General features: G+C 34.4%; 1 protein-coding gene across 1 annotated transcript; it reads left to right on the top strand.

Moving 5' to 3' along the window:
• The first annotated feature begins 8,186 nt into the window (after window positions 1-8,186).
• LOC122276816 lies at window positions 8,187-11,474 on the top strand. Its single transcript, XM_043086736.1, has 5 exons — window positions 8,187-8,571; window positions 8,683-9,600; window positions 9,785-10,515; window positions 10,604-10,681; window positions 10,923-11,474. Exons 1-5 carry the CDS (start codon window positions 8,187-8,189, stop codon window positions 11,472-11,474), a joined length of 2,664 nt encoding a protein of 887 aa, XP_042942670.1.
• Window positions 11,475-22,280: the final 10,806 nt, after the last annotated feature.

The following is a 22,280-nucleotide window of genomic DNA, read 5'->3' as shown; positions in this document are numbered from 1 at the left end:
GAGTTTTCTTGTGATGCGCGCATCTCTTGAGAGTTGACGGGAAACTGTAGATCTATTTTTTTCGATTTTGAAGGAAATAAAATAAACTAAGAAAATGGAATATATATTAACCTTGATAGACAAAGTAAGTAGATGGAAAAGGGAGAGAAGGAGAGGGAGAAGGAGGAGGAAGTTGAGGTCTTCTCATTCTCTAGCGAAAATAAGATTTAGAGGCTTTTTGCAAGAGGGAGAGTTTTTACTAGAAGTTTTCCGGCAAAAATTGATATGATAAGTACATCCTGCGTAATATGAAATTAACTTGAAACTATACAAGCAGCCCAAAATAATTCATGGTTTACATAGGGAAAGATCATGGCATAAATAGTAACCCAAAAAATAAGATATTTTTCTCCTTTTCTTTGAAGTAGTTTTACAATAATTTGTTATTAACCAAGTAATTAATTAATTTTAGTTGATGGTGGCTAGCTAGCTCCAAATTCAAAATTTCTTGGCATCAAATCTCCGTATCATTTTACGTTCGAATAATATAATTTATTATTTTTAGATTTAAGGCCTCGCCTTATATAGTTATTACCTTATAAGGCCACAAAATTTGTTAAGCTACCCAAGAAATCCTTCATTGTGCTAAAAAATAATATTCAAATATAAGAATTTCACAGATTTTTTCCCATGAAAAAGCTGTAGTGATGCGAGGAAAGTCATGATCACGTCACTACAACAAAATTGAGATTTAGTGACGCTTTAGAATTGATGACAGTCCCCAAACTGTCACAAAAAATCAGTTTTTGTGACGGTTTATACAAACCGTCACTAAATCTAGATGAGAATTTGTATGACGTTCGAACGTAAGCAAATTTACGTTCGAACGTTACATGAACGTTCGAACGTTAAAGATTTTTATGTGCAAACGTAATATTTTTTGGCGCCAACGTTCGAACGTTAATCCGTGACGTTCGAATGTTAGTGGGTGAAGTTCGAATGTTAGATAGAGTATTTGATAAATATGACTATAATTTAAATTTTATGTAATTTTTAAATAAAATAATGCATCATTTGTGAAATTACAAATTTAAAGATTGAAATTTGAAGCGCAATGATTTAATATTAAAATTAGATAAGCTAACTGTAGTATATTATATACTATATATATAATATATAATACACTATATTAAATACTAGTTAAGTATATAATATATATTATATATATAGTCTAGTGCTATATACTATACTATATTAGTCTAGTATATATTATATAATATATATAGTATATATATACTCATTATATATTATATATATAGTCATTACATATAATCTATAATATATAATATATTATATAGTTAATATATATAGTATATATTATAGTATATAGTTAATATTATATATAGTTAATATACTATATATATATTATTATATATTATTTATAATAATAGAGTATATTTATTTCACATACGTTCGAACGTTAGTGGGTGTAGTTCTAATGTTAGATAGAGTATTTGGTAAATATGACTATAATTTAAATTTTATGTAATTTTTAAATAAAATAATGCATCCTTTGTGAACAATTATTACAAATTTAAAGAGATTGAAATTTGAAGCGCAATGATTTAATATTAAAATTAGATAAGCTAACTGTAGTATATTATATACTATATATATAATATATAATACACTATATTAAATACTAGTTAAGTATATAATATATATTATATATATAGTTTAGTGCTATATAATATACTATATATAGTCTAGTATATATTATATAATATATATAGTATATATATACTCATTATATATTATATATATAGTCATTACATATAATCTATAATATATAATATATTATATACTTAATATATATAGTATATATTATAGTATATAGTTAATATTATATATAGTTAATATACTATATATATATTATTATATATTATTTATAATAATAGAGTATATTTCTTTCACATACGTTCGAACGTTAGTGGGTGTAGTTCTAACGTTAGATAGAGTATTTGGTAAATATGACTATAATTTAAATTTTATGTAATTTTTAAATAAAATAATGCATCATTTGTGAACAATTATTACAAATTTAAAGAGATTGAAATTTGAAGCGCAATGATTTAATATTAAAATTGGATAAGCTAACTGCAGTATATTATATACTATATATATATAATATATAATACACTATATTAAATACTAGTTAAGTATATAATATATATTATATATATAGTCTAGTGCTATATACTATACTCATTATAGTCTAGTATATATTATATAATATATATAGCATATATATACTCATGATATATTATATATATAGTCATTACATATAATCTATAATATATAATATATTATATACTTAATATATATAGTATATATTATAGTATATAGTTAATTTTATATATAGTTAATATACTATATATATATATTATTATATATTATTTATAATAATAGAGTATATTTCTTTCACATACGTTCGAACGTTAGTGGGTGTAGTTCTAACGTTAGATAGAGTATTTGGTAAATATGACTATAATTTAAATTTTATGTAATTTTTAAATAAAATAATGCATCCTTTGTGAACAATTATTACAAATTTAAAGAAATTGAAATTTGAAGCGCAATGATTTAATATTAAAATTGGATAAGCTAACTGCAGTATATTATATACTATATATATATAATATATAATACACTATATTATATACTAGTTAAGTATATAATATATATTATATATATAGTCTAGTGCTATATACGTTACTTTCTAAACGTTCGAACGTATATGCATATACGTTCGAACGTTAAAATTTAACATTCGAATGTTACTTTTTAAACGTTCGAACGTATATGCATATACGTTCGAACGTGAAAAAATGCGTCAAATTTCCCACTCATTTTTAAATAACGTTCGAACGTTAAAATTTAACATTCGAACGTTACTTTTTAAACGTTCGAACGTATATGCATATACGTTCGAACGTGAAAAAATGCAGGAATTTTCCCACACAGTTTTAACTAACGTTCAAACGTTAACATTTAACATTCGAACGTTACTTTTTAAACGTTCGAACGTATATGCATATACGTTCGAACGTGAAAAAATGCGGGAAATTTCCCACACATTTTTAAAATAACGTTCGAACGTTAAAATTTAACATTCGAACGTTAGTTAAATAACGTTCGAACGTTACTTTTTAAACGTTCGAACGTCATATCAAATCAGAGTAGTTTTAATGAATAAACGCACGGGAGGAAGCAGAATCATTTCTTCTGCTTCTCCCGTGCATGAAAGAGAGAGTGAGGGTGAGAGAGGGTTGTGAGTTAGAGAGAGAGTGTGTGTTAGAGTGAGAGAGGGTTAGAGAGAGAGAGAGTAGAGTGAGAGATGATTAATATTTTTGCTCTCTCCATTGATTTTGGTAAGGAAAAACTCTTTTTTCCTTTAAATGTTTTGCAATTTTATGATATTTATTTTGTGTCTTTTTATATATATGTCTTTAACTAACTAGAGTTGTGATCTTTTTGAAGGATTGGTTGTTGTGACTTGTTCAAAACTTGTGATTTGTAAGAGGATATTGTGAGTGATAGGTATATTTCTAAACTTTATTAATATGTTTATATATTTTGTTGTGCTTTTGTTGTGGATAATGATGAATATTTTGATGTGTATAATGTGAGTTGATTGTGGATTTTGAAGGATTAGATATGGGTATAATATTGTGAATTGAGTAGTGAATTTTGATTGTATATATTGTGAATATGTTTTGAATTGAATATTATTGATGAATTAGAAGGAATTGAATTGTTTATGTTAATGAATTAGAAGAAAATCTTTGTGATATGGATTATGTAATATGATGAATTAAAATGAAAATTTGTGTTGTGTGTATGCTTATTCTTAAAATGAAAATATAAATATTTGTGTATATTTATAGATTAAAATGAATATGTTTTACAATTGTGTATGGGAATTTGAAGCATATGTTATGGTTATTTTTTTGTGACTATGTTTTGGTATTTGTGAATTAGTTATTATTGTGCATATGTATATGTGATTTGTGAATTAGTTTATTCTATAGGGAATATGTTTATATATTGTGAATTTGTATATTACAGTATCTATTAAAATTGTTGGGAATATATAAAATATTGTAAATTTAGTTGTGAATATGTTTATATATTTTGGAAATATATGATATCATTTTGAAAAAATTTGTGAACTTTTATTGAATATGTTGGGAATAATTTATTAAATTATGCAACATGTCATTAATTTAATTTTTATTTGTATTTCTTTTAAAATGTTACTTATTTTGCAGCATTGTTTTTTATCAAATGAGTATATGAGATCAAGACAATAAGAGTTGGAGTCTCTCTTGGAACAGTCTGATTTAGAAATGCGTTTGCAGGAGCAACATAGAGACCAGGAGGAAAGAATGTGCAGTAAAGTTTAAGAACAAGTGCAGAGGGAGATGAGAGTCCAGATAGGGCGTGTTATGTCACTGTAGTAGAATCATGGTGGGCGAGGAAAGAAGAAGAAATTAAATCAATTCAGTTTTCTCATTGTATAGAACTTTTAATATCTAATTTTGCAACTATATAAAACATTGTTAGTTGCTAATTTGATGGTATAATATGATGATACAATTTGTATATTTTTTAATTTTATGAAAATAGTATTTTTGATCTATACGTTCGAATGTATATAACAAACGTTCGAATGTTGGTTTACATTAGAACTAATGTTCGAATGTAATTACACAAAATTACGAAATAACGTTCGAATGTACGACCCAACGTTCGAACATGTTCACCTTCAAAATGAATACAACGTTCGAATGTTTAAATGATTTACGTTCGAACGTTTTGTTTGACGTTCCAACGTAAATATGATACGTTCGAACTATAACCAACGAACATCAAATTTTCTCATTCGAATGTCAATCAGTCGGGTTAACGTTCGAACGTTCTGTTGGACGTTCGAACGTTACATTTTGTGACAGATTTCAACTGTCACAAAAAATCCCACGTTCGAACGTGACATCAAACGGAAGACTTCCAACCGTCACTAAAAATATTTTTTGTGACGCTTGTACAGTAAACTGTCACCAAATGTAATCCGTGACGCACATTACGTGACAGTGGTGGTGACGGTCAGAAACCGTCACCAAATATATTTCGTGACATTTTTTCCATTTCTTGTGACAGTTTCATCTGTCACTAAAACCTATTTTTGTTGTAGTGCGTCTTAACCAACCTTGCTTAGTCGTGGACAGGGATTGCTTTTCATATTTAATATGACAGACTTGCACTTATCTTACTACGAATTATATAAGTATCAAGATCATATGTTAATGTACACTTCACGCGCCAACTTTTTTAACAAAGTTTAGGCGGGCTAGCATGAAATCGTAAGTGAAAACTTGGGAGGCCGGGGACAGATAACTCAAGGAGTATGCGGAGTAGTATCCACGGATCCAAAATATACATGCATGAAGGGCATATGCACCATGATCTTATAAAGTATTTACTTTTTCTATGAATTAAATCTTACATATTATATGAAATGTACAGTTGACTCAAAATTATAAAATCTATAAGTCTTCTTATTAGGGGCGTGAACAAGTCAAGCCATATTCGTTTAATTTTCATTCGAGCGTGAGTTGAATTCATACATTTTATTGCATTTATTTTCACAAACAACTTATTTAATAATCAGGTGTGCTATTCGGTGGCACTAGGTCTTTTTTTCTCTCAAACGTTGAGGCAATTTTGGGTGCTCTTTCATGGCTTTGGGCCCTGGCCCTCAGCCGCCAGTGGGGGGTTGTGGGAAAGGAGGGATTTTTCAACCGGAGATTGGAGAAGGCAGAGTGGATAGTTCCATAGATCAAGGGGAGGCGCATATTCGTCGGTTTGCAGATGTTGTGGGTTCGAATCCACAGATGCTTCCTTCAGTTGTGATTCCGCATAGGGATCCAAAGTTCCACGAGGGGGAGATCTTTTTTGTGTTTTCAAAAACAAAGGTGCAACTATCGGCTGAACCATTCAGATTTTCGGTGGTTTTGAAATTTTTACGGAGAAGGCCATCTCTTGACCACATCAGGGGTTTTATTCAAGCTCGTTGGGGTTTGAGAAAAATATCAGTTATTGGGCAACTGCAAAATCCAAGAAATATTCTGGTGAGGATGAGTCAAGAAGAAGACTTTATTTCGGTTATGGCAAGAGGAAATTTAGAGGTGCTTGGGGTACCTTTCAGGGTATTCCATTGGTCTCCAGATTTTATAGAAGAGGAAGACTCTCCTCTAGTTCCAGTTTGGCTGAATTTACCAGGCCTTCCTCCAAATTATTTTCAAGAATCAATATTAAGGAGTATTGGAGATGGATTCGGAAAATTCTTGAAAAGGGATAATGCGACGGCATGTGTTACATGGCCTAAAATGGCACGAATTTGTGTGGAGATAGATATTTCTGTTCCGCTGAGGAAGTCGTTTTGGTTGGGACCTCCTCATGGTCGGCTAAGTCATTATCAAGAGGTTTTTTATGAAGCTTTGCCAAAGTATTGTTGTTCATGTTGAAAACAGGGGCATAATGATGCTAACTGCACAAGGGGAACTGGTTTGAAGCAGAAAAAATCTATTGATTTAGATGGGGGAAATAAAAAAAATAGGGAAAGTGATATGGAAAGAAGTAAAAAATGTAGCAAAGAAGGATGGGTTGAAGACAACGCAGGTGGAAAGAGGAGAATCATCAAAATCTCGGCGGATGGAGATTTTGAATAGAATTCATTCACGTAAAAAGGAAGAGGTTGGAAAAGAGGGAGCAGTTTTATTTATTTCAAATTTGGGTGTGGCTTATGAGAAGTGTGAGGATGGGGAAATAGAGAAAGAGTTAGAAATACCTATGCTGAATGATGTACAACGAAACCAGGAGGGATGTAGACAAGATAAAGATCATGCAGGGTTGCTAGAGGTAATACTGCCGGTATATAATCAAGCTGTGAGCCCGACTAAATGGAGTGATGTGGATGGTGAAGATAGCTCTGAATCAGAGATGGAACAGAGTATGAGTAAATCGGGTCCTAGAAGTGGTTTGCGTTTGGTGGATGAGGCCTTGGAATTTGAGATGGGAAGTCTGGCTAGAGAAGATGAATTTATAGAAGCTGACCTGGGGAATGCGACTGGCCCTTTTCGAACAGTTTCTGATGGAGAACAAGAGGGAGAATTAAATGAGTTGGCGGAAAAGAATTTTGATTCTGATCCAGAATTGCATATACCTTTAAAGAAAGTGAAGGGGGTGAGGAAAGAGAAGTCTATAATTGCTCTGGAGCGTCGTACTCGCTAAAAAAAAATTAATTTTTTATGTCTAATCTTATTTGGAATATTAGGGGCATTAGTTCGTCGAAATTTAGACTTCGGCGTATTTTGAATAAAAGTCGTCCGTTGGTGGTGGCTATTTTAGAACCTTTTATTAGTGCGAATAAATGTCGTAGATGGGCGAGATGGTTGAGATTGCCATTTTTTGTTAATAATTCAGAAGTGGGTGGGAAAGTTTGGCTTTTTTGGGCAGAGGAGGTGGATTTTGAGCTGTCTTCATGTTCGGATCAAGCTATTTTAAGATGGTTTTCATTTGGGTCGAGACGTTTGTTTGCGTCTTTTGTATATGCTAGTTACTTCCGGGATAAAAGGGTTGAATTATGGGAATATCTCAGGCTTCAAAATCCTCAAGGGTTACCATGGTTGGTTGGGGGAGATTTTAATATTATTTGTAGCGATAGTGAAAAAGTAGGAGGGGTGTTTCAGGCACCTCGGGCAAAGATGGATTTTAATAGTTGCATTAATGATTGTGCATTATTGGATGTTCATTCGAAAGGAAACCGATTGTCATGGTGTAATGGAAGGCTTGGTGGTAGGAGGATTTGGGCGAGATTAGACCGTATTCTGGTGAACGTGCAATTTCTAAATAAGTTTGAGGGAGCTGGTTTGTGTTATCTGCCTCGGACATCTTCTGATCATTCGCCTATGGTGCTTAATTTTTTCAGTCAACGAGAACAATATATGAAGCCTTTTCGATTTCTCCGTATTTGGGGTACACATGAGGGATTTCTTCCTTTGGTGAAAAGTTGTTGGGATAAGGTTTTTGAGGGGAATGCTATGTAGCGGATTAGGAAAAAATTGAAATATTTAAAAGGCGAGTTAATGAAATGGAATAAAGAAGTGTTTGGTCGTGTTGATGTGGAGATTCAGAAACTAGGTGACCGGGTTCACTTGCTGGAAGAAGAGCTGGTATGGACTGGTTTGGAGCAGACAGAAATGGAGCTTTTGGAAGCTAAACAGTCACATTTGCAGTGGATAAACCGGGAAGAAATGTTGGCATGTCAAAAGTCACGGATAAAATGGCTTTTAGAAGGGGATTCCAACTCAAAGTTTTTTCATGCTGCTTTACGAGTTAAAAATTCAAAGAATAAAGTTGGAAAAATGTTGTTGGAAGATGGTAGAGTGCTGGACGATAGTGATCAGATTCATATGGAAGCAGTAAACTATTTTCAGCAGATGTTTACATGTTCCAGTGTTAATACAGAGGGTCCGGAAATGGAATTATTGCATCCGGTTGTAACAGCAGCAGAAAATACATAACTGTGTAAACAACCATCTGTTGAAGAAGTGCAGAAGGCTCTAAAGTTTATTCTTGTAGACAGCAGTCCGGGTCCGGATGGTTACTCGGCTTCTTTCTTTTCACTGGCTTGGGATATTGTGAAAGAGGACCTTGTGGAGATGGCAAAGGAATTTTTTGCAGGGCAACTTTTTTCAAAATTTTTCAGAGCAACACAATTGGTTTTACTACCTAAGGTGGAGGAGCCTGTTGGTTTTGGGCAATTTAGGCCAATTAGTCTTTGTTCTGTGGTGTATAAGATCATGACAAAGATTATGGTATATCGTTTGGCTCCGGTACTTGGTAAAATTATTTCGAAGGAGCAAGCGGCGTTTATTCCAGGAAGAAGTACTCTTGACAATATGGCTTTGGCACAGGAGTTGGTACAAGGAATAAATCGAAAGGTTCGAGGTGGGAACGTGATGTTGAAGATTGATATGGCAAAGGCGTATGATCGTGTTAACTGGAAATTCCTTATGGAAGTTTTACATCGTTTGGGTTTTTCTGAGAATTGGAGGAATTTAGTACATAATGCTATTTCTTCTCCTTGTTACTCGATTATGTTGAATGGTGGCTCTAAAGGTTTCTTTCAGGCATCACGGGGAATAAGGCAAGGTGATCCACTATCACCATATTTGTTTATTTTGTCTCAGGAAATTCTTTCGCGCATGGTGAATCAACAATTCAGGATGGGTCGAATCAAGTGTTATCATTCAGGTGGCGGAACACTTATTTCGCATCTTTTGTATGCGGATGATGTTTTGGTTTTTGCCAATGGAGGTAAGGTTGCTATTAGAAGGATTATGGAAATTTTACATTGGTATGAAGAGATGTCGGGGCAATTGATGAGTCCTACTAAATCAACGATTTATTTTTCTAATTCTATTGGTTTGGATCGTAAAAGGGATATAAAGAGGTTATTGGGTTTTGTAGAGGGGAGTTGGCCTTGTGGTTATCTTGGTATTCCTTTGTATGTGGGTCGGCTCAAAATTAATTTATTTGATGGTTTCTTGTCGAAGATTCAGAAAAAATTGGCAGGGTGGAAAAGAAAGCTTTTTATCATTTGGGGGAAAGATTATTCTACTAAAACATGTACTGAATAGCATTCCAATTCATATGCTTTCGGTTTTAAAAATTCCAAAAGGAATTTATGACGGGATAAGAAGCATTTTCTCTGATTTTCTTTGGGGTTCCTCTTCGGAGATTAGAAAAAGAAAATGGGTGTCGTGGAATGTGATTTGTAAGCCTGTGGAAGAAGGGGGGCTTGGTGTTAGAGACTTGATGGAGGTGCAGGAATATTTATTTATGAAATTTGGTTGGAAATTGTTGAAGGGAGATTCTCTTTGGGCCGAATTTTTTAAGAAGAAATATATTGGCCAAGATCATGTATATAAGGCTATTCAAGTGCAAAAGGGGACAAGGTTTTGGAAAGGAGTAGCAGAATTAATGCCGAGAGTTATTAAAAATTCGAAATGGTTGGTGGGTAATGGGAATGTGAATTTTTGGATGGATAATTGGGTTGGTTGTGGGCCTCTTCATGATTTTTGTCCAGTAATAGGGAATATTGGCCTTAAGGTTGCAGAGGTCTTTGATAACCGGGGTCCAAAACTTGAGGTTATTGGTGATCTGGTTCCGGATGAAGTGATGCAATTAATTAAAGAAGCTGGAATAAAGTTGAAGACAAATAATTCGGATGTGTTGATATGGAAGCATACGGTGGAGGGGAAATTTACAACGAAATCAGCCTGGGAGTTATCTAAAGAAAAGGGACAAATCTATGAATGGAAGAAGTGGTTTTGGCAGCCTAATGTTCAGAAAAAAATGTCTTTTTTCTGCTGGAGGGCTAAAAGAGGGGCTGTGCCGACGGATGAAAGAGTGCAACGGCTGAATATTCCTTTAGTGTCTAAATGTCAGTGTTGTGTTATTCCAAATGTAGAATCTTTGAATCATGTTTTATGTGCAGGGCCGGAAGTTCAAAAGGTATGGAGATACTTTGCAGAAATCTGCAATGTTCGGCTGCCTCATATCAGAAACTGGAAGGGTATGATGTTGTATTGGTGGCAGAAAGCAAAGAAAAACACACAAGTGGGCTGGCTGCGGGGAGTCATTCCTATTATGATCTCATGGGCTTTATGGAAGTCTAGATGTTTATTGCGTATAGAAGGAGTTCCGTTCAGCATTGACGTTATCATTCGGCAAGTGAAATGGTTCCTACAAGAAGCCTGTTGCTCGGTACAAAGCTTTCATAAAATAAAAACCCCTGATTATGAAATTATGCAAAGGTTTTACCAATCATTCCAACACGTAACAAGCAACTAAAGTATATCAAATGGGAGATGCCAGAGGTCGAAACTGTGAAGCTGAATGTAGATGGGGGTGCTCGAAATAATCCGGGAGAGGTTGGTGGAGGAGGTATTATTCGGGATTCTAAGGGTAGATGCATTGCTGGTTTTGCTCATAATTATGGTATTGCTTCGAATACGGTTGTTGAATGTCGAGCATTACTTGATGGTTTTCAACTTTGCAAACAATTAAAGCTTCAGAATGTGTTAGTAGAATCTGATTCTTTGGTTGTTATGGATTGGGTTACATCTGGAGTTTGTAGACTATGGTTTTTATGGGAGTATTGGGGTGAGATTCAGGGGATTTCTAGGGAGATAAGTGCGAGGTTTCGACATATTTTCCGGGAAGCGAATATGATAGCGGATGTTTTGGCAAAAGAGGGTGTACAGGGTGTGGTGTGTGATTTTTTGGGTTTGGATTTCGAGAATAGTCGTCTTAGAGGCTTGATCCGCATGGATCGGTTGGGGATGGTTTCTATTAGAGAGATGTAATTTTTTGGTTCTTTTGGTTCTTTGAGTTTGTTTTTTTGGTATTCCTCCACCGTAAGTGAGGGTTTTTTTAATAAACTTGGGACATGGCTACTAGGTGGGTGGCTACTGGCTCTTCGATGAAAAAAAAAAAAAAAAAAATCAGGTGTGCTATTCTCAAGCTGCTTAGTTTAAATAAAATAGATAATTTATATTTCTTTCATAATTTTATCTACAAATTTTAATAAACAAAACTAGACATTTTGATAATATCTTTATATAGTTTTTACATACATATATAAAATATAATTATATTTATAAGGATTCAAATAACATATTTAATATTATAAATATAATTCTTTTAATATCTTCATATATTTAAAGCATTTCCTATTATGGGACGAGATTGGTGTTGGTGTTTTTTTTTTGGGTGATTTTTAGTACTCGTTTGGTTGTATACTTCAGATGAAATGAGATGAGATGATATATTTTATTAAAAGTTAATAAAATATTATTATAATATAACTTTTTAATATTAATTTTATTTTAAAATTTGAAAAAGTTTAATTATTTATTATATTTTATATGAAAATTTGTAAAAATTATAATAATTATATGAGATGAGATGAAATAGACTATCCAAACCAGCCGATTTCTTTAAGCACTGTCGATTCACTACAAGAAATTAGCCATTTTGCAGAGCTTAAAATCGTTGCAAATACATTCAAAAAACGCTGTAATTGATCAATTGCAGCGTTATTACCCACCTTGCATGTTCGACGGTATAAAAGTGATATTTTTGATCAATAGCAACGTTATTGAAAAAACGCTGCAAAAGACTTCATTTGCAGCGTTTTTGAACTGCTGCAAACTCACTAATTTCACGCTGCAAAAGGCCACCCCATGTGACTGCCATGGCGCTGCATTTGATCAATTGTAGTGAAATTTATCCTTGCTATATCATTAAATTTCGCTGCAATAGCCTCCCAACAACAGCAGCGCTACATTTGGGTCGTTGCTTTTGCCATTTTTTGCAACACTTAAAATCGATGCAATTGATTTATAAGCGTTGCAATTTGTGTACGTCAAAAGCAACATACCATTCTAGCGCTGCTTTTGATATTTTTTGCAGCGTCTATTTATCGCTGCAAATTTCCATAAAAACGCTGCAAATGTGCCATATCAGTGCATTTAACATTTTTTGCAAGGACTAAAATCGCTGCAAAAGCCCAAAAGCAATGCTTGCTTCCTTTGTTGCATTTTGCTACATTTTCAAGGACTAAAATCGCTGAAACTGATAATTTGCAACGAATTTTGGCCTATTTGCATCGACAAAAAATCGCTGCAAATACTTAATTACAAAATAAATAAAAAAATTATCATTAATAAACATACAGTTTCAGTAATTTTTTTCACTATATTAGAAGCAAAGTTAGTAGATCAGCTAGGATTTAATTCCCTTTACTTAATAATACAATAACTACATAGAAAATAACAACAAAGTACTCAAGGATCCTTACCCAAGTCAAATTATAAATTCATTTACATTATAATTTATATAGACGGAGGGGTAGCTTGATACATTTTAAAGTACTGCTAAAATTTCTCTAATTGGACAACCCTTATTGCACCTATTCTTTGCAAAAATGAATAAGATGTTCCAGCAAAGCCACCTCCAACTATAACATGCTTGCTGTCCAATAAAGGCCATTCAGTTTTCTACATGAAAGATATATAAAGATCATGGGTTAAGAATGTAGAAAATCAAGGAATTTACTTAGAAATGGGAGAGAACAAGAAAGTACCTTCTTAGAGAACAAGATTGGAAACAAAAAATCAGAAAGCAGTACTGATCTTAGAAAACAATGACTTGAATAAATAGCATAATGGCCTTAAGAAGTAAAGAATCTAACTACAAGCATACTTAATGCACTCTGAATAGCTAGGGTAAATAAAAAAGCTTCATGCTCACAGCAAGCAATGTGCAAACTTGTGTTTCTTGAAAGGCAAAGACACTATGCTACAATCAAACAGATTGATTGTTTAACCTAAAATCCAACCTAAGTCAGTCAAAGAAGGCAGTGATGAAAGAAGCTTCAACCACTAATCAGCAATCATGAGTAATTAGTCTAAAACTAGTTAGAAAATAAGTGATTTATTAAATCACCATGGAACAAGGACAGCAAAATGTCCAAATCTAATTTCGAGTGGAAAAACAACTGCATTTAGATCTAAAGACTTGCTTGAGCCTTCAGAGATTCAAAGACCACACACACACAACACATATGGAGAACTTGGAAGCTACAACCAAGGCAGCATTGTTACTTAAATCTTTAGTATTTGCAGTTTGCACATTTTCCGGCCATTTTCATTTAGAATTACCAAATTATTTTAAATCATATATACATAAAGAAATACAAGTATTTGAATTCTTTGGTTGTCTCTAGAAAAAAATGACATATTATCTACCTTGGAGCATAGACAAAGACATAAAACGGCCAGCCAAACCAAAATCTAGTCCAACTCAATCCACTAAACTGATAAGCATTGTATTAGACTCAAAAAGATATAAGCATCCTTTGTAGAGAGATTCAACTCAGGGCATACTACTTCACTCAATATAAGGCATACAAAGAGCTTACAAAACCACCAAAAAACTAAAAGAACAGTCGAAAGAAAGAAAGTTCTTGCCAGAACAAACAAAGGACAAGGCAAACAAACCTTACATGCAGCACATAGGTCATCTGAGTGGGTTGATATTCGTGATATTGGAAGAGTAGCATTTATGCAAGAAACTCTTCTGAAACCCTCTCTCTTCCAAGCTACACGTTCTTTTAGTGCTTCAAACTCACACTCGGCCAAGTACCTTCTATGATCCTATTTGAACTTAACAAGGAAAAACTACCATTAGTATAATTTATGTTACCCTGCTTAAATCCAGGATAGCCACAAGGGAAAAAGATATAGCAAGGGAAAAAGATATAGTAGTATCATATGCTTTATATACATGAGAGAGAATATTCAATGACTGTTTCGGTTTGCTAGCAGTTCTCATTCTTGAAAAGCATTTTAAGATAATTGAGGCTTCCTAATTCACTTGAACAGGGGATTGGAGCTGATTTTGCAAGGGCATATCTTAGACTTGATAGTGTTGCCAAAGAATTACACAGAAATGGCTTAGGTTATTTGCTTGTGGCAAAGTCAAAGATAGTTGCTCAAAACTGGGGTAAGAACACACAAGGTATTTTTACTATTGCTGTCAATTGTATCACTGCCTTAATTTGACGTGATTCGTGCTGCTCTTTGTTTGTTGGTAACCATACTCCTTGAAGTTCACTTGTTTTTAGCTGCAACTACCTATATTGTATCTCAGGGTGGTTGTGTTCTATGTGCCTAACATAGTCTCAATGGTGGAAATGAATGAAATGCAGCACCAATTATGCTAATTTATGCTACTACCTATGATCAATAATTAAGGAAAAGATAGTTCTAAGTTGTACAAATATGGTTAGAAAGAATGAGATTGACTAGTGGCAAAACTAGAAAATTATGAAAGAGAGAATGAGATGGACTAGTGGCAAAATCAGAAAATTATGAAAGAGAGAATGAGATGGACTAGTGGCAAAATCAGAAAATTATGAAAGAGAGACTTACAAGTTTGGGAGAAATCCTTGGCTGTTCACTTTTCTTATTTGCTCCTGGACATAGCTCACAATTACAAACTGATTTTTAAGAGTTCGACACACAAAAATGAAGTTCTGACATGGACTAAAAAGAGAGGACTAAAATCACAGCAAAAATTTAAATGTTTGGGGCAAAATGGAGTAGAAAAATTGCACAACCTCTTCTCACAATAGGTTGTGCAAATTTCCCTTGTTTATACACTCCCTCCACTTGGTTATACACTCAACTAAACAAGTAATATATGAAAAAAAAAAATGGAAGTGGAAGATCATCATACGAAAATTCTGACTGCAGCAAAATCTCTCAGAATACATTATTGCAGTGTACATTATTGCAGATTGAGATCCTATATATAGAGCTCTAGCATTATTGCAAATCAAATAATACCCACTTCAAGCTCATCACTATATATTGCCTTTAACTGAGAGATCACAGCCACCTAACAAGGCCAAACCTCTCACACTTTGCCTTCTGTTTGGCCAACATTACGGCAGAAAGTGGACATTCTATACAGTGACCTATTCTGAGTTTCCATGCTTCCTTCCATGCCACCCACAAATTGTGGTTAGCAGGGAAAATGTAGCAGAAGGAAAAGAAGATAACACCAGAGAGAGGGAAAGAGAGAGGCTTCAGTGCATAGGGTTTCATTTAATATAGTCAAGCCCCAACAACTTATTATCACCAATCCATGATAGAGGCCACATGAAAGAAAAAAAACATTAAGTACAACTATGCAAACCCGTGATCATTAATAATATAAGACCAACATAGTATAAGTACTTCAGTAGTACTTATGCTATGGTTAATGCCCAAGTTGACTTGACATTTCCTTCTGCATGTCACGTGACAATATTAAGGCTAGAGGAAGCTCAACCAGGTTAAATATATAATTAAAGGTCACTGCCGTTAGTGGAAGTTGGATCATGAAAAATGTTCTAGTCATGATCTCATCCTTGACTGTGGGAGATCCAGATTCTACTCGAAAAGTAGCTATAAAGGAGCTGAAACACATTTATTTCCAACATGTAGTTTGGAAGAACGATGACAAGTCCAATGACATTGCATGAATCTGATATGCAGGTTTTGTAATTCATGTCCTTATTTAGCATTGGATAGTCAAAACAATGCTAAATAAAGGGCATTTAGATATATAAATATTGTTAGAAAAAACACCATAACCCCTATGGCAATTTGTTGTAAGTAGATTAATCTTCATGTAATTGGCTGATGAAGTTTCAGTTCATACAAAGTTTCTGCAATTTTCAACCCATGCAAGCAGCTATTCGCAACAAAACCATATTGTCTTTCTTCTCTCTAGAATCAAAAAATACATTGATTATGCAAGAAACAATATATGAGATTATGTTTATAAAATCTCGTATTGAGTGCATGCAATAAGAAGAGTATATAATTAAAGTAAATTGGAGAATGACCTGTTTTAATAGATCGATCCCATTAATTAGTTTCACTACTACCCTTTATGATCAATAATGAAAATGGTTTTGGTGCAGCCAATTATCTTTTATTTATTTTCATTAATTCCCATATATTCATCATCATTAGTTAATCAATCAATGTAGTAGTTAGCTTAGACCTTACAAGCTATTTATGAAGAAGAGTATATCCAATCTACCAAAAGATAACAAGCTTTCGTACTCGTTTTGCATCACAGATCATATATATATATATATATAGATATATATTTGATGAGGATTGATCTCAATACCCAACTTCATGGTCATCAATATTCATGCATGTAGCACTGATGCCAATAACACAATTAAACCAGAAGGCAAATCCTCCAAAATCACACCAAGAGAAGAGAAGTAGAACAACACTATGCATTATTATGCATAACAGATCAATCACAAGATAACTATGTCTCTGTGATTAATATTCCACATTTATTTGCAAATTGTAGCCCTTGAAATGAACTCATGACTCAAAGCACATGAGGCAAAACAAGAAAAAAGATAAAGCCAAACTTCCAAGGAATAGCCACCACCACATGATGAGCATGAAGCCAAGAAACACAAAAATTTCCACTTTCTTGAAACTGTTTTTCTGGGCTTCTCAAAACCTAACTTGATATTGGATAATTAGTAACTTAAATACGGGATTTCGATTTCAAGCAAAAATTAAACACATCAGAGGACAAACAGGATAAAACTAGACTCCAAAAATACTGCACCTCAAATACCCACATCAACCCGTAGACAAAAAGCAGTTATAATACAAAAAATTTGTGCAAGAAATGAGATGCTTTCAGATTCAAATAACTATCAACCGTAAACCTACAAAAAGCTGCCATTTTTTAAAAGCAACCAGGGCGGATGAAGGGGGAGAGAGAGACAAAATGGTTGTAGAGATACCTGTGGTGAAGTTGGGTATGTAAATACCCAAGAGTCTCGTCCTCCCGTTTGGCTTCCGATACAAAAAGCATATCGGTAATTTAAATACTCTGATGGTAACGAAGGAGGACCAGAGCTCGTATGGGGAGGAAACGATGGCCGTTGCTGGTGCGGACGGAAAAGGAAGTGGAGGAGAAACTAGGGTTCGGGATGTAGTCGACGATGGAGGTAGATTTCACGGCGTGTGTATCACGGTGGTTACCGGGGCATTGAAGGTTGTATGAAATGAGCGAGCAAGTCGAAGTGGAGGAGGAGTTACAGAGTGGGTCTGATTTCGGGGGGAAAATCTAAAACTTTATGTGTTTGGCGCCTCGATCTATTAGCAACGATGGTAGCCCGTTGTAATAAACATTATACCTATTGCAACGCATACTTTCGCCTCTTTAAATCAAAAAAACACTGCAAAAAAAATTTTAATTGTGTGACTCACCTATTACAACAAACTTTTGCAAGGACAAAAAATTCGTTGCAAAAAATAACATATTGCAGCGAATTTTTTTGCAACACTATAACAATCGCTGCAAAAGGCCTAAATCCTTGTAGTGATTTCAGAACGGCTACGAGTAGATGTATGTGAGGGAGAGAGTTGTGTACGTGTACGTGCTGTCGCTAATGATCATTTATTTCATCAAAGTTTTAATTTTTTTTGTGAAGTGCTGTTAGGGTTTGATTTGGATTTGCTTCTTGCTCTGCTCGAAGATTTCGATTTTGGGTTAATGGGGCCAAAGATTTGCATGAATGCTTCATGCAGAGCAACCTCCACGCATAAATGGAAGACAGTCTGGCCTCTGTGATCCGGAGGATTCACCGATCTCTGTCACTACTGCGGGTAGATTTCGTTTTCTCCATCAGCTTCTACTTTTGTAATTCAATGTAATTCATATGGTGCTGAACTGCTTTGTTTGGCACAAATCGTGATCTAGGTGGAGATGACGATGGTTTGATAGCTCTGCGAAATGGTGGGGCTTTTAACCACAAGAAAACATGTATTTGATAGCTCTGCGAAATGGCCTCTTGCTTCTCCTCCAAAACGAGCGTCTTAGCAAACGGAAATAAAAAACGCAACATCATATGTGGGGTGTGGGATGGTAAAGTGACTGAACTGTAGCAAAACACTTAACAAATCTTAATAGAAGAGTCCCAGCACATTTTTTAAGAAGAATATTATAATAGGATAAGTAATGGAAGGACCGGGATTTATTGGGCAATGCAACGTTATGAAACTTTCACAATCTTCTGAAAAAAAAATTCATTTCTTCGTTTCAATTTTGAAAAATAGTACTGTGGCTGATGGGTTTTGGTGAGTAGAAATCAAAACAAGGTTTTAAGGATCTTAGTAATTTGTGAAAACAAACTCCTAATTTTGTCAATTTTTGCGGAGGGTGACTTGCATCAGGGGTGGCAAATCGTGTCAACGGGTCGTATTCGTGTCGTGTCGAGGCATGCACATTACAGTTAATGGGTCAACACGAACACGACAAGTTAAGATAACGGGTCAACACGACACGACACGATATGACCCGTTAGCGAATATAAATTAAATTGACACGATACGACCCGACTCGTTAACAAAAATTAAATTAAATTAACACGACACGACACGACACGACACGATCCTTTTCAACCCGTTTAAATTAATGAGGTGATTAATAAACTAACAATAAGTTTAAAATTACAATCTAAATAATAAAAATACCAACAATATATTGCTAATAATTATCCAGTACCAAATTATCAATTACCACATTCCACATTCCACACACATTGTAATAATATTAAAATTACATCCCAAATATAATAAACAAAACACACATTATAAACATATTAAAGGTATCATTTCTCAAACATGATGAAAACACGGATCTAAACAAATCAACAATTTGAAGCATCCTCTTTGCCCTTGTTGATCTCCAACTCCATTACATCTTCAGTTAACTCGTCCAATTTAACTTCTTGTAAGTTCTAAATGAATCAAATTCCTGTACACAAAAAATAAATAAAAATACTTCTCAATGATATGTGATATAAAACAACAATATAATATAAATTATTAAACAAAAAATATTATTTGTTTTCCGAGCTGAATATTACCTGAATACTTGTAAATCACTTTCCGAGCTTTTAGTATACATGTCAAGGTACAAGTTGAAGAACCTTGAAAACTGTAACTGTAGGAATCACACTAATAGTCTAATATGCTTATCACACGTTTTATTTATTCTTCAATTTACCCTATCAAACAGCAAAAGCCAAGCTCCAGTTCTCTTCTCGTAAATATTTCAATTAGTTCATTACTTTTATAATCTCTTTTAAGAATAGCTGCCATTTCAACCGAGTGAGTATCGATATCCATGCTCAAAATCTCCAATTTCGGATCTATCTCAGAAGCAAATCCAAGTATCCATAGACTTCGCCGTAACCAATAATCAAACACATGTAAACATAATTAAAAAAAGAATTAGAAGAAGAAGAAGAAGCAAAACAAAACAAAAACAAAAAAGAAAATATCCATACGATTATAGCAACGAAAAAAGGAAACCCAGAATGGAAATGCAAAGATCAAATCAAAAAATCGTCAAAACTGCAAAAACCCCAACTACCCATAAAAAGTTACATCACCAGAAGCAAAACACAAAGCTCAAAACCACCAAAACAGAAAGGTTGAAACAACGTCATACCTGCTCTGATTGCAATTCTCCAAATAAAAGCGGTTTTCGCTCGTCTTCCTCCAAGATACTCCTCGTATAGAACAGAAAGACGAAGATGGAGAAAGCAAAAAGAGATATAATGTGAAGTGTGAGAACATAAGGCGATGGTTTTCATGGGAGAAATCTGATAGCTAAAGTCCTGTTGTGGGAAGACCCTCTGTTCACCATTTCAGCCACTAGATAACCATATGACATCGATGACTTGGGGAAGGAAAATTTGAGGGTATAAGGAGGGGGGGCCTGGAGGGGGGGCGTCGATGACGTGGAAGGAAAAATTGAAATCAATATTCAGTCTGGAAGAGAGAGAGAAAGAGGGGGGGGCGGCGGATGGGTTATTAGATTTAGGGTTAACTTTTTACTTTTTTATTTTCAATTTTAGCCTTTTAGGTCTTGAGGGTATAAAAGTAAATTTCATTTCCTTAACGGGTCATAACGGGTTGACCCGTTAGTGACCCGTTAAGCAATCGTGTCTTAACGGGTCAACCCGTTTTGACCCGAACCCGTTAAGGCTAAACCCTAACCCGCTTTTATCGTGTCGTGTTCGTGTTGGGTTAACGGGTCGTGTCACATATTGCCACCCTTAACTTGCATGGCCTTTAATCACATGTTGTACTTGTGCCCACTGCCCACCCTTATAAATTTTATATTAAATGTCTTCCGCAACCCCAACCACCCTAACCAGAAAATTCACAAGAATTCGTTTTCATGGACCCAAGCAATTTATGGCCGGTAGATATCAATAAGTGGCATTTCAAGGACGATAGTACTATAATTAGACATTAATAGTTGCAACTGATCACGTGGGTAGTCATAATAACTATGGCCATTGTCTTGGGACACTAACTTGAAAAGACCACAAATACTCAAGCATTCGTGTTAAAACAAAGAATAATGATTAATTTAGTATCCTGTTCCTATATCTCGATCTGCTATCACTACAACAAAAATAGGTTTTAGTGACAGATGAAACTGTCACAAGAAATGCAAAAAACATCACGAAATATATTTGGTGACGGTTTCTGACCGTCACCACAACTGTCATGTAATGTGCGTCACAGATTACATTTGGTGACAGTTTACTGTACAAGCGTCACTAAAAATATTTTTAGTGACGGTTGGAGATGTGCCGTTTGAAATAACGTTCGAACGTATTATTTTCTGTGACGGTTAGAATTTGTCACAGAATATAACGTTCGAACGTAAAATTATACGTTTGAACGTAAAAAAGACGAGCTGACATCCGAACGAGAAAAGGTAACGTTTGTTGATTATAGTTCGGACGTATAATGTAAACGTTCGAACGTTTATACGTGCGAACGTTACGTTCGAATCTCGAATCCAACGAAAATGAAATAATGTCCGAACGTTTGTATCATGACGTTCGGACGTTAATTCGAATGTTAAGAGAGTAGAGTTCGAACGTAAAGTGTACGTTTGGATGTTTGGAACGTTAAACTTTTTTGACATTCGAACGTTTTTTTAAATTGGGTTTAAACGTTCGAACGTTTTGTTACTATTTTGTATGGTTACGTTCGAACGTATTTTCGAACATTTAATACTGTTGAAACGTATTTTTTTTACATTCGAACGTACATATCAGAAATGCTAAACTCATCCACTTAATAAACAAACCAATTGTTTCACATTACAGTACATATTTCACAACCAATATTGTTTGAAACTATTTTCAAATTAGATGTTAAAAACGTAATACAGAAATAAAATTCATTTCTTTTTCTTTCCTCGCCCAGCACGATTCTGTTGCATTGACATAACACGCTCCATTTGCAGCATCATCTCCCGCTGCACTTGCTCTTGGACCTCACTACGGATTCTTTCCTCATGTTCTCTTTGTTGGTCCTGCAAACGCGTCTCTAAATGAGACTGTCGCTCTAAGAGGGACTCCAACTCTTGCTGTCTAGACCTCATATACTCATTCTCGCGTCGTGCAGCTTCTAAATCTTTGGTAAGATTATTAATTTGTGATGTCGATGAGGTTAAGGAAGATGAACCGGAATGCTTGAAAG

The sequence above is a fragment of the Carya illinoinensis genome, chromosome 1 (assembly GCF_018687715.1).
Source record: "Carya illinoinensis cultivar Pawnee chromosome 1, C.illinoinensisPawnee_v1, whole genome shotgun sequence".
NCBI classification, from domain to species: Eukaryota; Viridiplantae; Streptophyta; class Magnoliopsida; order Fagales; family Juglandaceae; genus Carya; species Carya illinoinensis.
This window is presented reverse-complemented; position numbering and strand designations above follow the sequence as displayed.